Source organism: Alternaria conjuncta, assembly GCF_024043145.1.
Source record: "Alternaria conjuncta strain BMP 0040 chromosome Unknown scaffold_1, whole genome shotgun sequence".
Classification (NCBI taxonomy): Eukaryota; Fungi; Ascomycota; class Dothideomycetes; order Pleosporales; family Pleosporaceae; genus Alternaria; species Alternaria conjuncta.
The window spans coordinates 2519806-2536202 of NW_026250090.1; the positions used below are offsets into that span (position 1 = coordinate 2519806).

General features: G+C 53.2%; 3 protein-coding genes across 3 annotated transcripts; 2 read left to right on the forward strand and 1 right to left on the reverse strand.

The window, feature by feature from the left end:
- Positions 1–5942: 5942 nt before the first annotated feature.
- Positions 5943–8774, forward strand: J4E85_000880 (uncharacterized protein; the record flags this gene model as incomplete). Its single annotated transcript, XM_051465169.1, has 2 exons — positions 5943–6198; positions 6247–8774. The coding sequence occupies 2 exons, from the start codon at positions 5943–5945 to the stop codon at positions 8772–8774; spliced, it is 2784 nt and encodes a 927-aa protein (XP_051331690.1).
- Positions 8775–9798: 1024 nt separating this feature from the next.
- Positions 9799–11165, reverse strand: J4E85_000881 (uncharacterized protein; the record flags this gene model as incomplete). Its single annotated transcript, XM_051465170.1, has 2 exons — positions 9799–10574; positions 10625–11165. 2 exons carry the CDS (start codon positions 11163–11165, stop codon positions 9799–9801), a joined length of 1317 nt encoding a protein of 438 aa, XP_051331691.1.
- Positions 11166–13177: 2012 nt separating this feature from the next.
- On the forward strand, positions 13178–15207 carry J4E85_000882 (uncharacterized protein; the record flags this gene model as incomplete). The annotated part of the gene is made up of 5 exons (XM_051465171.1): positions 13178–13304; positions 13467–13756; positions 13808–14058; positions 14106–14536; positions 14591–15207. The coding sequence occupies 5 exons, from the start codon at positions 13178–13180 to the stop codon at positions 15205–15207; spliced, it is 1716 nt and encodes a 571-aa protein (XP_051331692.1).
- Positions 15208–16397: the final 1190 nt, after the last annotated feature.

The following is a 16397-nucleotide window of genomic DNA, read 5'->3' on the forward strand; positions in this document are numbered from 1 at the left end:
GACCCTACGATTGACAACACCATCAACGCACGCGCATTCCCGTATATCTCAGCAACGCTTGAGGTCTCCTCTCATCCCTATCGACAACCACCGATAGCTTAGGCGGCCTGTGATCAGGCCGCTCACGCCATCAACTGCACCCACTAGTACGCATCTAGCCCCATATATTCAAATCGAGATGCTAATATTACTATAGTGATCATCGCTTAGAACAGTTCGGTTACTGTCCGTTCTGTGCAGCAGGAAACCAACAATACCATCCTGACGACCCAATACACGGATCAGCCTCGTTCGCCGCGCTTCAGATACCTGGTGCTTTTCGGGAAGATAATCATGAGTGTTCAGAAAGTGACTCGCTATGGTGGACGGATCGCACAGTGAACCCCTTGGATGTGGAAGGCTATCCAGCCTTCAACACCTGGACCGAGAGTGTTCCTTTGGGAACCTCTGTCTCTGAGTCTTTCGACTTGGAAAAGTTCATTGACATCGATCTGTTAACCTGGCCTGCTCACGAACCTCAAAACTTCCCTACACCAGAGATCAGTCCGTCGGCCGATGACGCTATGGCCGAAAACTTCCAATCGCACATTCACAAGAACTTCACGACCCCGACAATCTCCCCCGCTTCCATGAACCATTTCTCCGAGGTTTCAGCCCCAGGCACTGCTTTAAGGATGGCAACAGATCGATATCCAAGTATTTCGACTCCTGCAAGCTCCGAGCCCAGGTCATCCATTTCTACAAGTCCCCCTAGTAGTGGCCTGGGCTGTGACGACGCTTTCACTGGCAAGAGAGAAATCAGCTCGGTTTATATGGTTCAGTCATGCCCAACATGCAAAATCAGCTTCACGAAAGAGGCTCATTACAGGCACCACCGACGCCACCGCCAATGCACGGCTCCCTCATCGACAAATCAATGCGACGCATGTCGACGAGTCTTCACGTTACCAAAAGACCTCCGAAGACACCAAAAGCGATCCTGCACTGTTCAGACAGTTAGGGAGTCTTTCGCATGCTCGATTTGTGAGCGTTCATACCTTCGAGAAGACTCGTTGAGGCGCCACGTACGGGAGGTGCATGCCAAGAAGAGCGGCTAATACTGTCGACATCATCATAAGTTCTGCGAATCACGATTGGAGGCCGAAGCGATCTCGTCTTATTGGAAAAGAGTACCGGGCCTAGTACCAAGACTCAGGATGCTCCTGCTGCCGAATGGACTCGACCATGTCAGCATGATCATAGCCCGAAATCCTCCATGTTTGGAGGTGCGCAAGTATACCTCGGGGCGTTGAGGACTGTGCCAGAGCCTTTTCAATGTAACCGTCTCGGCGGGGAAGCGGAGTAGTAAACCGTTTCCACATCATCGAAGAGGTGAAAAAGACCATCTGGCATGGAGGGTATGCGACCGTTTTGTTTGTTGTTTCCTTCACGTTCAGTCACTCATTTTCTTCCTCGACTTGTTGTCATTTTCATCACAACTACTCTTCATCCCCACAAAAGCGCACCAGAGGGCTCAATTCACATTGAGTCAGGATATTCCGGTCATTTACGTGCGTATTCTTTGTAAGATGTTGCCTTTGGTATAGGGCCTGCCCGTTCATTGGCAGTTGAGATGATGCTGACTTCTATTCTACCTTTCGTGCCATGATGCACAAAACCCATTACTTCGTTGTATATATTGAGAAAAATAAAACTCAAAAGGCCTAAAACTTCGAGTTTCCACACCCCGACATTGCACTTGAGATCAGACGGGTACCTGCTGGGCCAGCTTTCTGACCAGCCTTTCACTGCGCCGCTTATCTCTCTGCTTCTTAGACTTCTTCTCACGCACTTTCTCGTTGATTTGCTCAAGTATACGGGCCTCTTCCTCTTTCATTTGCTGGCTCAAAGGTGGTGACTGCGGGTCGTGATTGGTCGTACCCAACACCTCAGCGTACGTAGGTATACTCGAAAACCAATGTGGGTATCGAAACTGCGTTCTCGTCCGACTTACAATCCCCTTCAGCTTCGGGAAATCCTCCATTTGCAATCGGTATGGCGTTACAGGCTTTGGAAGTCGTACCACCAACATGCGTCTTTCGCCGTACCAGAACCGCGTCAAACAATGATCACTTTTGTACATACGCTCCTGCTTCCGTTTCGCATATGTAACCGAGTTGCCAGAAAGGTCTGTCAGAAACGAATGAAGCTCCAGCTCTGGGCTGGGTCCGTGCTGATGATGAATGTCGGTGACGACGTATACATCGGCATGGGAATCGTTTCGCAGGAAAGACGAAACGCGCCAGTGAGACTGGAGTATTAAGCCCTCGGGGAGGAAGCGATCAAGCTGTCCGTTGAGAGTTGACCCGTTTCCCCACATGAGCCTCATGTATGCAGCAGGCAATCCTGTGTCGCCTAGATCGGCAGGTATCCGCTCTTGTATCCTGGTCAAGGTGCGCTGAGACGTATATGGCTCACAATCCTGTTTATCTTCTTCGACGCACAGGAGAGGTGGCTCGAAATGCTTATCCAGCCTGCGAGCTCGTCCCACGGAGACCAGAGTCCGCTTTCTGTCATTGTGTCGCTGCCGCTTAGGAGATCGGATGAAGGCTTGAGGTAGCCAGAGTGGAGATTTGTAGAAGGGCTGATCGTTACACCTCAAGATGACTAGTACCCTTGAGTCAGAAAGCTTGACTCTACTGCATCGCCTCCACGTCTTGCTCGAGCCTGCGCCGTTTTCCCAGGCTAAAAGAGCTTTGTGGCCTACCAAGTTCTCGACCGCTGAGTTTATAAGGATAGGTATGCTGATATCCGTACAAATGGCTTTCACCGTTGAGCATCTTGTACGTGCAAGATCGAGACAGGTTCGTTTTGCTCTGGCGTTGCTGTAGACACTGATACGCTGGCGTAGCCATTTTTTACAAACACATATTTGCCTTCGCCAAGGTAGTATAACCGGATGCATACATTCCAGGATATTTTCTTTTGGCCCAATTGAGACTTCTTCTGGTACATGTGTATCCTAATTCAGTGTCAGTGCTGGTTCTGGACAGTTATCTGGCGAAGCATTTACATGTGTGCCGTTCGGAGCTGGAATATAGATTTGTAATGCGAAACTCCAAACTTTGCCGAACTTGCCATGATGGTGGATGTGTTGTACTGGTGGTGTCCATGGCGTAGAAGATGGAGCGAAAAATGAAGCTGGAATCATGTAGGCTACATACTGTTCAGTCAAAGTATCTAATTCGATTTCTGAAGGCGATGAAGAACCATCTTCCTCAGGTACAGTTGCAAACGAATTCCAATCTTCCACAATCTTGCTATGAGTGTCTGCAATACGTAAGGGCATTGGCACCTGGCGAAGGTGGGAAGATGACTGATCCGATTGTGGCACAACTGAAGGCCGCCACGAGTGTCGCGGCCGCCGAATTGAGAAACTCTCCAGATTCATCGTCACTGCATCCATCTGAAGGCATGGCAGATGAAGCCAAAAGAGTGTAAGATAACTTGGATCTACGTCATATGTCTCGAGATCCGGATCGATAAGGCGGGTAACGAGGCTGAGCTCCTCTCTTGCGGCCTTTGTTCACAACCAATCGCTACTCAATTGCCAATTAGGTTAGCGTACGCCTGCTGACAGCTGCAAAACCACTTCTACTCTACAGATGTGGCCTCCAATAGCATACCCTGTACGATCGCGTGGAATAAAGTCATTTGAAAGGTATTTGACTGATTATTATCCGGTGAATAGCCTTCGTGGCCTCTAGTAAGTGTAGAGCAGCTTGGCATGTTGGCGTAACGGAGACTTTCCACTAATGCGATTCGACATGCGGCCTCCAATAGCACCGGTTTCATATGTCTGAGTGTTACATGCAGGCTACAACGTTATGGAATGCGATGTTCTCGTAGAGTAGCCGTAGATGTGGCCACCAATCTCGACACGATCTCATGGCGATAAAGCATTGCCCAGAGAGACTATACTGACAACAGTGTAGTCGCTCAAAGAAGTCATCGTACGCCTTCTTGCGGCCTTCTTCGCCATCCAACTGCTTCTAATTTAGGCAAAATGTTCTTGCGGCCTCGAATCAACTACGCCAATTTCACAACTTGCGGCCACGCTTCTTGTCCAAAAGGCTTCGAATGAGAAAGTATTAAGCCGAGACGTGGTTCGTGATGTGGATGTATCGGTACTCAAGCACGAACAATACAGATTATTCGACCTCACAACCAGTGATGACCAGCCAGCATTCGATGGTGAGTTGATGCTGGTATTTCATACATGGCGCAAAGTCTAATGGCCCTCAGAGACCTACCTGCTCCTCTAGTAGTACTCTCGCAGCTTTCGGATCCGACAAGTCTTCTCGTAGTCTTGCATCTTGGAAGACCGAAACAGAAACGATGGCGGTGCCTAAGACAACATCGATAGATGGGGAGCAGCCCGTGCGTCCGTTCGCACCAGTTCATCCATGACTCGGCGGCTAACAAAGTTCGTGTGTCTAGCGAGACGGAGGTCAACGCCCCAAACTTACACACCAAACTCTGAATTCTATAGCGGACAACAGCGCGCGCGAAGATGGTGACATGCCGCTCGGCCGATGGGTCGGTGAAACGAGAAAAGAGGAGCCTTGGAGTGTATATAGTCGAATGAGTAACGCCTAGGGTATGCACTGCGGAAGCGCATGATTGTCGGAGGGTATAATCGGCTTTAGGTTCGTTCGTGCCGCAGAAGCAACCCTGTAGCTCCAAGCTTTCGTTAGTTCCTTCTCTTTGCTTTATTCCCGTGAAGGTTGGCTTCCATGATTGTGAATGTTAGTGAGATGCCAATAGAACCACTGGAAGAGGCCCTCAGCGATCGAGCTTGTGGTGATTGTATCGGGAAGAAACCGGGTAGGTCGGGAAGGTTGACAACTCAGTCACAAGGGCATCGTGATGCCTAGCGGCGCTGCTGCAAGCCCTGTGGAAGCGGTGTGGGCCATGGAAGGAAGAGCAACAAGGAAGAAAGAAAGATGACAGCCACACCCGCGCTCAAGGATGGAAGAGTAAGATGCCGTTACTTGACTTTGAGTCCAGGTGACGGCACTCCACAGCGCGCTAAAAGGCTTAGCGCGGAAGAGGCGCCCCCGCAGTCCACGCGAGCCTCGCAACTGATCTGATCAAGACTCCCGACGTCACGAAGACACCTCAGATGTTTGAGTAGCGGGCCTCGCGACACTTTCTCCATGAGCAAATTTCTTGCGTCCTTCCTGTTGTTGACCGCGGTGGTGTCTTGGCCGTCACGGGGGCATCCTCCTAGCCAGGCCGCCCGCAAATATGACGATCGCACTCGGGGTCCGCAGGCACACCTGGGCACCGAGCATCCATTGGCAGGCATGCATGCGCCGGGCGGAAAGTGTGGCGATGCACTCCAGGAAGAGTATTCGCCCAACTGAGCACTACCCCGGACCCTCCCTGGGTGGTGGCCGGACTTCCGGTCCTGGCCACGATTTGGCGATCCGTCATTTCCTAGCGAGATGCTAGTATCCAAACAAACAACATGCTTTTTTGTATCGTGTACGCGCCCATGTACAACCTTCGGCGGAAAGCTCTGGTTTGTTGCAGTATAAATGGGTCAAATGCTGCAGGTACCTGGCCCAGACCGGTTTCCTGCATGACAACTGTTATTCCCCACATTCACTCCAGCGGAAGGAATAATACTACCGTTCATCGCGTCATTGTGCTTTAGCAATGAATACTCTCCCCAGGTAGACATCAGGTGGCCCCAACACAGGCCGAAAAGAGCATTTTGTGGGTCAAGCGGTGACTGTGGTCTCAGAATTACCCTTGGCTACCGATATCGTGAATGCTGGCACGGCCCTTCCACGCAGGTCTTCCCCACGTATATATTCTTGGGCAAACGGGCCTTGCTCTTCCTCTTTCTTTCCCGAACGCTTCTCCACCCTTGGGTAATATTGATAAACATCGTTATGATCAATATTATTCTGCTCGGGCTTGCCGCCTGTTCGAGCCTCACATACGCGGCTCCTGTATCGCCAGACCCTGCCGATGTCGCGAGTTTTCTCACTCGCCGCGCCGCAGTTGATGCTTGCCCCGGCTACACGGCCTCAAATGTAGTCGAGACCGGGGACACTTTGACTGCCGACCTTACCCTTTCTGGAGATGCGTGCAACGCATACAGCGATGACATCAAGGACTTGAAGTTGCTAGTTGAGTACCAAACTAGTAAGTATCAGCATCTCTACTTTGGACACGCCTACTAACATCAAATAGACGAGCGTCTACATGTCAAGATCTACGATGCCGCTGAGCAAGTCTACCAAGTATCTGAAGAGGTGTTCCCACGCCCCAAACTTGAGAGGCGCGGCGATGCAAACCTGGCGCTTAAATTTGGTCTCAAGGAGAGTCCATTCTCTTTCGATGTGACGCGCAGGGACAACGGCGAGGTTTTGTTCGATATCGGCACTGTGCCACTGGTGTTCGAGAAGCAGTATGTCCGCCTTCGCACTAAGCTGCCCGATAACCCCAACCTCTACGGCCTTGGTGAGCACAGCGACGCGTTCCGCTTCAATGCGGAGAACTACGAGCGTGTCTTGCTGAACGCGGAGTCTCCTCAAATTCCCAGGAATGCCAACCTGTACGGAACCCACCCTGTCTACTTCGATCACCGTGGCGACAAGGGCACCCATGGCGTCTTCATGCTCAACTCCAGCCCAATGCAAGTCGAAATGAAGAAGGGCGATGACGGCCAGTACCTTGAGTACAACACCATCGGTGGTGTCATCGATTTGTACTTCATGGCCGGTAGCAAGCCCGCCGAGGTTTCCAAGCAATATGCTGATATCGCGGGCTACTCCGCCATGTACCCATACTGGACCTTTGGATTCCACCAATGCAAGTACGGCTACTGGGACGTCAACATGGTCGCTGAAGTCGTCGGTAACTACTCGACTGCTGGAATTCCTCTTGAGGTCATGTGGACTGATATTGACTACATGTATCTTCGCGAGGACTTCACGGTTGACCCCGAGCGCTTCCCCCTCTCCAAGATGCGTGAGCTTGTGCAAACACTCCACTCGCGCGATCAGCGATACATTCTAATTCTCGATCCGGGTGTTCACGCCGTCGGCGGTCAGTACCTCAGCTACAAGAAAGGTCACGACATGGATGTCTTTTTGAAGGCCGCCGATGGCTCCGACATGCTCGGAATTCAATGGCCCGGTGAAGTCGCATGGCCCGACTGGTTCCACCCGAACACGGAGAAGTGGTGGACTGAGGAAATGAACATTCAGTTCAACCCCGACTCAGGTATCGATATCGATGGTATCTGGGTTGACATGAACGAGGCCTCCAACTTCTGTCACGATGTCACAACCTGCAACCCTCGCCAGCAAACCATCGACGACAACATTCCTCCTCACCCTGCCAATGCGCCACGACCCAACACCGGCCGCCCGATTCCTGGCTTCCCAGAATCCTTCCAGCCGGGTTACAGCAACAAGGCCCGTGATGTAGAGCCCATTTCTGCACCACGCGCAGATTCTGTTGAGGCTCGCGGCTTCCAGTCTCTGCCTGCTCGCCAGACCTACGATAGCCCGAGTGGTATGAAGGGTTTCCCCGACCGCGAATGGTTCAAGCCCGCGTATCAGATCAACAGCCATCTAGGTGATATTTCGCGCCAGACCATCCCAATGAACACGACCAACTACGACGGCAGCTGGCAGTACGACACGCACAACCTCTACGGCAACATGATGGCATCCACAACCCGCGAGTCCATGCTAGCCCGCCGTCCCGCTCTCCGTCCCTTCGTCCTCACCCGCTCCACCTTCGCCGGCACCGGCCGCAAGGTAGCCCACTGGTTCGGCGACAACTTCTCCGCCTGGGACGACTACCGCATCTCGATCCGGCAGATGCTGTCCTTCGTCTCCATGCACCAAATGCCCATGGTCGGCTCCGACGTATGCGGCTTCAACGGCAACGCAGACCAATACATGTGCGCCCGCTGGGCCACGCTCGGCGCCTTCCAACCCTTCTACCGCAACCACGCTGAAATCAGCGCCATCCACCAAGAATTCTACCTCTGGGACGTGGTCACCGAGGCCGCTAAGCGGGCCATCGACACGCGTTACAAGCTGCTCGATTACATCTACACGGGCCTGTACTACCAAACCAAAGAAGGCACGCCTATGATCAACCCCCTCTTCTTCCTCTACCCCGAAGACGCGAATACGTTTGGCATCGACCTACAGTGGTTCTACGGCGACGCACTGCTCATCTCACCCGTTGTAACAGATTACTCCGACACGGTCACTTTCTACCTACCCCAAGACACGTTCTACGACTACTGGACCTACGCCAAGGTCCAAGGCGAGGGTAAGAACGTCACAGTCAGCAACCTGGGCTACAGCGATATCCCCGTGCACATCCGCGGCGGCTCCATCGTGCCCCAGCGTGTCAACAGCGCGAATACCACAAAGGCGCTGCGCAAAGAAGATTTCTTGATCATCGTCGCGCCGGATGCGGACGGCAAGGCGACGGGACGGCTGTACCTAGACGACGGCGAGAGTCTGGATCAGCCTGCTATGAGCGAAATCTCCTTCTCGTACGACGGCGCCAAATTCAGCGCTACGGGCTCTTTTGCTTATGCTGGCGCGAATGAGGAGAGCGTTACTGTCGCCCAGGTTGTTGTGCTGGGCCAGGACAAGCCTGGTGCGACTGGTAACTTTGACAGCGAGAAGGGTGCTGTTACGGTTGATGGGCCGTGGAAGATGGATGGCGAGTTTGGGTTTGAGTTGTAAAGACTGGGGCGACTGAGTGTTACGTGTTGTTGGATCTTTGACATTTAGGTTTCATTTACGGTTTTATCTACACGGAGGTGGCATCTTGTTGTTTAGTTGGATATGTTGTTGGATTGGATCTTCATTGCAAGCGGTTTGCATGTAGACATGGCGTTCATGGGTGTTTGATTGGATATGTGTATGGGATTGTATTCAGGGAACGGGTTCTTGAGATACCGTGGGAAGGCTCTTGGAGGACAACTCTCTATTCTTTGTTTTTCTTATCAATATATTGGTCCTTGTACTACTGCAATATGCTTTCTAAAGCTTCCAGCATGACTGCCGTGTCATCAAATCCTCATACCGTCCAATTTCCGACATCACAGCACGTATCCTGAATTCATCGGCTTGCAACACCAACTCGACACATGATGTTGATCATCGTACGTTGCCGTATTGATGTATCATCTCATTGTATTCAGAATACGTGCTGTGATGTCGGGAATTGGACGGTATGAGGGCTTGATAACACGGCGCAACACTACAGCATGAGAAGTACAAAGGTACAGACCAAAATTGGTACGTACCACGCACCCACCAAGCCCGGCCGCAACCGCACCGATGTCGTGCAAATTAAGTATGGTCACAGCTCGAGGTAGGACGGGGCGGGTGCGGGTGCGAGATCATTCGTGCGGGGTAGTGGAGTGTTGACTCTCGTGTGACTGAGACACCGGTCTTGGCCTGACAGGTCACGCTGCCATCGCCCGGGGTTGTCTCACCGACCTTTCAACCACGAGCTCTTGTAGCGCACACCGACCATGTCGACCGAGGCTTCGGTGTGAATGTTACCTAAGATGTGCCGACCCATTGAGAGGGAAGCACTCCCGCTTTCATGACGTTGGTGTTGTGCAAGCTATCGGTGCGTTGTCGCATAGACTTGTCCTTCTGATCGTGAATGTGTCGGTCGATTCTTGGGGCCGAACTGATGCCGTGATGGCAACTTGCGCGAGAGGTGTAGTCGTAGAAAACGTCGTTGGCGGTCCCCTCACTCTCCTCCTATCGTCATTGCCTCAAGCTCGTCTCGAACGCTGTTCAGGCTGACATCTTGGACCTCGTAGCCAACCTCGATCTTGTTCTTCGGTCGTGCTTTGTTGAGGCCTTCAAGCAAGACGCAGGCCTTGCAGACTTCCTGGCTCGAGAGATATCCACACTTCTTGCACTGGCCCATGACCTGCTTGCTCGTCTTCTTGGGCGTGAAGCCCTTCTTGGCCTTCTTTCCGTTCGCTAGTGGTACCGCGCCGTTGCTGTGCTGTCCACTACCATTGACACTCTTCGTGGTGATCTCGGTCTCGAGGTTACCGTCGACGGCTGCTTCGTTCTGCCTGAGTTGGGCCTCGACGCTAGCCATCTCGCCACCTGTGCTGCGCCCTTGGGCACTTCCGCATCCGCCTTCCTCCTCTTCAGCCACAGGTACGTTGCTCGCGCAAGCACCTCCGCAGCCGTCGTCGCTACCCGGCACTAGCTTTGCCATATCCTCGCCGCTCCTGACCACATCGAGGATGGCGCTGGGTCGCACTCTCTCAAGGTTCTTGATCAGAGCACGTGCGCTACCGCGGAAGGCTTCAGGCGAGTATATGCATTCCGTGCTGAAGTAGTCGAGGCTCTTGTGGTGGGCGTAAAGGACGATCTCCTTCTCGTATGCGTATTTCAGGGGCTTGCTGCGCTTGATATTGGTATTCGAACCAGGGTCAGACGACGCGGAGGGCGTAGATGTGATGATGGAAGTGGTGCGCGACAGACGGGGCAGGTCGCCTCTGAGCACTGTTCTAGTCAGTGTTCTGTAGATGTTGAACGTTGAAGGCAGTACTTACAGTTCATTAGAACCGTCTCGGCGACGTCATCCGCATTGTGTCCCGTTACTACATGCTTGACTCCAAGCCTCGACGCCCCACGATCAAGCGCTTGCCGCCTGAAGACGCCACAGTAGGTGCAGTTTCCCTTTTTGCCCACCTGCTCGACCACTTGGTCCATTGTCCATCCGTACAGCTCTGCATATCCCAGAATCGTCAAGTCCATGCTATACTGCTCCGCGTTCCTCTTCACCGTCTCCAGACTGTCATCTCGGTAGCCTTTGATGCCCTCGTCGATTGACAGGAGAATGAGATCAAGGCCATAGTCGTAGCGCTCATTGAGTGTCTTGAGAACAGAAGCGAGGACGGTGCTGTCCTTACCACCCGATGCGCCGATGGCGACCTTTTCGCCGCGTTGGAAGAGGGAATTTGTGGTGATGGTGTGGTGAATTTCCGTTTCAAAGACCGAGATGAAGCACGTCTTGCATAGCTTGGAGTGGTCTTTGGGGCGCAGTATGAGTGCCCGATTCACCTTGCACAGTGCGCAGGGCGAGGGCGGCATATTCGGGCGTGATGTCTGGGCGTGGTGTGCGTAAGCCCAAGAGTGACGCGAATGCATGGCGGGGAGAAAATCCCAAGGCGCGAGTCATGCCCCACTTGCGCGGGGCGAGGCTGCCGTCATGCAACATGCGAAACACGAAACGCCGACGCCTCTCCTCTTCTGCACTCGTGCCCAATTTCCCCCTCCTCGACACTTCCTCAACGAAACACCACGCTCGGCCCGGAGTCACTGATGTCCTTTGCTTCACTCACAGCCACGCTTCTCTGCCAATGTCTTAGCAAGCGTGCTCATTGACGACGTTTAGCAAATTCAATGTATCGGTATGAAGTGACTACTCAATGGCTGAGCAGACGCCATAACGTATAACCCTTAGACGCACCGGATCTTCCCTTTCCGTTATTCCCGCGCTGCAGAATGTAGACTGGGACAGGCCCCCTGAGCGGGGAGACTGCAGGCGCGGATGTTGCCATGCTACCACATGGCGATCGTGGCTATGTACACGAGAGGCGAGCAGCTACTCCATAGCAATACAACGGGATCAAACATCTCCGCAGCTGAAGGACCTACCCGCATGCAGACTCTCAGCGATGAACTCCGTCGAGGATACGAACGGGACCTACGCCCAAAAACCTGCACACTTCGTTAGTGAACCAAAGAGTCTGGACCACTTGGCGTCCTTCGAGGCTCGCAACCGACGTACCGCTCCCTCCCTTGCCTACACACCAACCGCCTGGGGTCATGTGAGCGGATGCTTGAAATCTCTGAAGCCTGTCCGCCGCTGAACAGCCATGATTCTTGTCGCCTCACTCAAAGTGCCTTGTTACGAGGCTGGATAGCCTGGACTCGCGGAACGGCGCTTCTCAACCCTATCGTGCCGATTTACGTTCAGCAGCTCGGCTCGACATAACTACACACACGTGCTCAAGTGCCGTCTTGCATAGTGACAGGACGTCGTTCGATTACGTGCTTAAGGAATCGCTCGTTGTCCCTGACGATCATCTAGGTTGGTTGTGGCATTTAGCTAATCGCTCTATCAACTCGACTATCGAATCATTGGCATCCGCGCCCCATTCTCCATAGGCTGGCTCTATCATTCTATCGGATTGCTTAAGATCGTCAGGAACTACAGCAGACCACGCTGCGCGACAGCGGCATTGGTGTGATTCAGCGCTTGGACCAAGTGACAAGAGCGCTCCCGTGGAATCCATCGTGGCCGGACACCCGCGCACCCGGATAGAGGACGCCAGCCAGGGAGAGCCAGCTGCCAGGAGGCGAGTCATACTGATGACGAGTGTAACTAGCTATTCGGCATAGGTCGTCCAGAAACGTCGGCGTTCTGGCTCGGTTAGAGGTCGGCGAACTCATGTTCCTGAGATCGACGCGACCGCGCGGAATGGCAACCAGAGCGAGGACAGAATTCGCAGCCTTGATGTGGCTGTGTTACCCTTTCTCCGCGCGACAATTGTGTATGCAGGGTGTCAATCTCTCCGAGAAGTCGGCATCTGAGCAGAAAAACAAAACATCAGGCACACCAACCAGGTGTTTCACGCCCAACCGTACGAAAGCAAGGACGCATCATCTGGAAGGGATGTGATCCTGGGGTATTGGGCGATTAAATGACGATCCACGGAATTCTCCAGGATGCCCAGTTGACAGATCGTAGACTAGCCTATTGAGCATAGAGCGAAGCCGTATCCGACGCTGGTTTGCGATCCGGTGGAAGCTAGCGGCACATCGTTTGCTGACAGGTGCACACTGACAACTTTATCGACATCGCGCACCCTGGCACATCTCCCGCGTCCAAGATGAATCTTCGGGAGAGAATGTCGATCTTCGCACCCTGCACCATGCCGCGAACCCTCTTGCCTGTCGTCTCGCCGAAACTTTCATTAACTTCCAACGCCTGAGGCAGTCTGTATAAGGTTGGAGGCGTCTGCCAACTTCACGATACCAGTGTCGTCGAACGAGCTTCAGTACTCATCACGCTCTTTGAACATTCCCCTACTGACACCATGGTGAACCCGCTCCTTGTCCTCGACGGCGTTGGCTGGACGTACATTACCATCTTCATTGTTTGGAATCTCTCACTGTTGTCTGGTTTCGCTTTCCTATGGAATCATCGCCAACACCCCTCGCTGCGTATGCGAAGGCTGCCGCTTTTGTTCGCTGGTGTTTCCGTCCTTCACGTCTATGGTGCCCTCTGCACGCTATGTACGTACGCCCACACCTACTACATCAAAGTTTGCTTTTTCATTACGTAGATCTGCCAACACCGAGCATATGCTGACTTGCTACCTCTAGCCTACCCATTCGGCGCTGTCTTCCCTTGCTCGGTTGAGTTCTGGGCGATGTCGATTCTTGTGCCACTAGGAATGGCCTTGTTCCATGCCTCGAACAGTCAGTTCTTGCACCTTGCTGCTCGCCAGAAGCACTTTGCTCGGATGAGCTCATTGAAGGACCACGAGCCCATCGATGAAAAGAAGGCCCAAGAAGTCGTCAACAGCCGCTGGAAGAGGATCATGAATGGAATGGAGCGTGCCGACAACATCGAGCGAACATTGATCTTCATCGGCATCGGCATGGCTGTACAGGTGAGCAACTTCTACAGCTACTACCCAACCGCGTGCTAACCTACTGGATAGGTGGCTCTCACACTCTTTGTCTACTTCGCATCCCGCAAGTTCCACAGCGGCTTTGGTATCATTGACTACACCGTTGTCGGCACCGGCATGGAAGTGCGCATGAAGTGCAGCAAGGGCTGGGAATGGTGGCTATCGATCGTGTGGCAGCTGTTCTGGTCCTGGGTATACGCACCTTGGATTCTCTTCAAGTCTCGCGGCATCCGCGATGTGCACGGTTGGCGTCTGCAGACCATTATCTGCTGCGTTGCTGGGTATGTACTAAGAATTGCTTGTTCGCGTCCGTCATTGACTCCCGCAGGCTTCCCGCATCTCCGCTCTGGCTCATCGGTCTCTACACTCCCGCGTTTGCTCCCATGAACGCCGTCTTCCCTCCACCAGTGTGGTTCTCGGTCTGCTTCTGCATCATGGAGATCACCAGCATCGGCTTCCCTATCATCGACGTACTCAAAGGCAACAAACTCCGCCAAGAGACTCTCGACGCAATCGCAAACTGGGAAGCTCGCCAGAAATCGGCAGGCTTGGACGCAGCTTCCATCGACGTCAAGAGCACCAGTGAATACTCGAACACGACCACACTCAAGTCTGGCGGGGAGGTCAGCATCGGCAACCAGTCATTCCAGTCATTCGACTCGCAGAAGTCCGACATTCTGACCATGACCGCCCTGGAGAACGCGCTCAGGACTAATGCCATGCCACTGCTCCAGTTTGCTGCTTTGAAGGATTTCTCTGGTAAGTCTTTCACACCCAACTATTGTACGAACGTATACTAACTACATCCAACAGGCGAAAACGTCAGCTTCCTCACCCACGTCGCAGACTGGCGCCTCTACTGGTTCTCACCCAAGGCATCCATCGCCGAACACCGCCGCAGGCAGTTCCTCGCTGCCACGCGCATCTACGCTCACTTCATCTCCCTCGAGTTTTCTGAATTTCCTATCAACATTTCATCCAAAGAGATGAAGCTCCTCCACATGGTTTTCGAGAGGACCGCAAACCTCCTATTCGGCCGTCGCCGCAACTCCGAGTCGTCATCTGTGAGCGACGCCACACCCTTCGACAACGTCATGCCCGATGACGCCTCCGATCTACCCATCAACGTCTCCGCCAAAAGCAACCACCTATCTCCCAACGCCATTAGCCTCGACAAGCTCGGACGCGCCAACCTTAGAGCTGTGTCTCGCATGGGCGAGCTGTACGACGACGAGTCTGTCGCCGATGTCGAGGTGCCGGATGCGTTCAATGAGCTAGTGTTTGATGCTGCCGAGAAGGAGATCAAGTACCTTGTTCTCACCAACACTTGGCCGAAGTTTGTCAACGTTTCGCGTGCGAATAGTCAGTTGACTAGGGATGCGGATGAGGAGAAGGGCAATGCTTGGATGCGCAGGTTCCTTTGCGCATAATGCTTGCGTGAAGAGGTTGGGATGGCGATACTTAATAACATAATTTGATACCCCAGTTGCTAGATATAGCATCAATAAAAAATTCAGTACACATAATGATGCCACAACCCGTGATAGTCCTCGAAAATGTATCATATACTCTAGACGGCATAAAAAAATGTCTTCCACCGCCACAACCTCGCGCATCCAACCAACACACCACCCCCAATCATACAAGCACCCGCCACCTTCATCGCGATCCACCCACCCCGCTCACTCCCCTCAATCAGCGCCGCAGCCCCAACAACACCCCCAAAAGCAGCCAACCCCGCTAACACCATACCAACCGCAACCCTCGCCGGCATATCATCCTCCCACCTGCCCCCTACCTTCCTACTAAGAAAACTCGCCGCAACAACCATATGCAGCGAAAACACCGCTCCAAGCGCAACCCCATAAACGGCTGCTAGAGGGAGTACAACATAAAGTTTTGGATAGAGGACGGGTGAGAGACAAACCGCACCCCCCAGCACGGCCGCAGCAACGAATGTATTCACAGCTCCAACCCGCCTCAACGCATGTATATTGGCGACGCCGGAACCGGAGATAGCGGCCACGCTCAGCATGGCAAGGACGCTGTATGTCGCTTTATCTGAAAAAAAGAGGCCAGGGGGTTGGGTGAGGAGGAGGATGCTGTAGAAGGGGTATACGAGGACCCCCGAGAAGACAAGCATGTAGCCTATGAGAAACCACATTCCCCCGCCTTTTAAATCGGCGAGGAAGTGTTTGGGGATAGAGAGATGGAGGGGGTGGGTGCATGGCCATTCTTTCTCTTTTTGGGGAGAGAGGCGGGTGAGGAGGAGGAATGCGGGGAGGAGTGTGGCGGCTGTAATGGCGCCGGTGTAGAGATGGACGCGCGCTGCGTTGCCGGCTTCACTGCTTTCGTAGGCAAATCTAGCCAAGGCGGTATACACGACTGCGCCTGCGAAGCCCGCAAAACCACTTTGTACGGATACAAGCGGGACGTCGTTTCTGTAGTGGCCTGCGAGGACTAGACTGCTGAGTGTAAAACAAGCACCCAGTGCGGTGCCTAGGACGGGTCCTTGGAGTAGTAGAACTACGATGTAACTCTGTGTCGCGTATAATGCGAACTGTGCTGCAATAGCCACAACGATGCTGATGCCGAACAAGACTCTCCAGCCCCAGGGTCG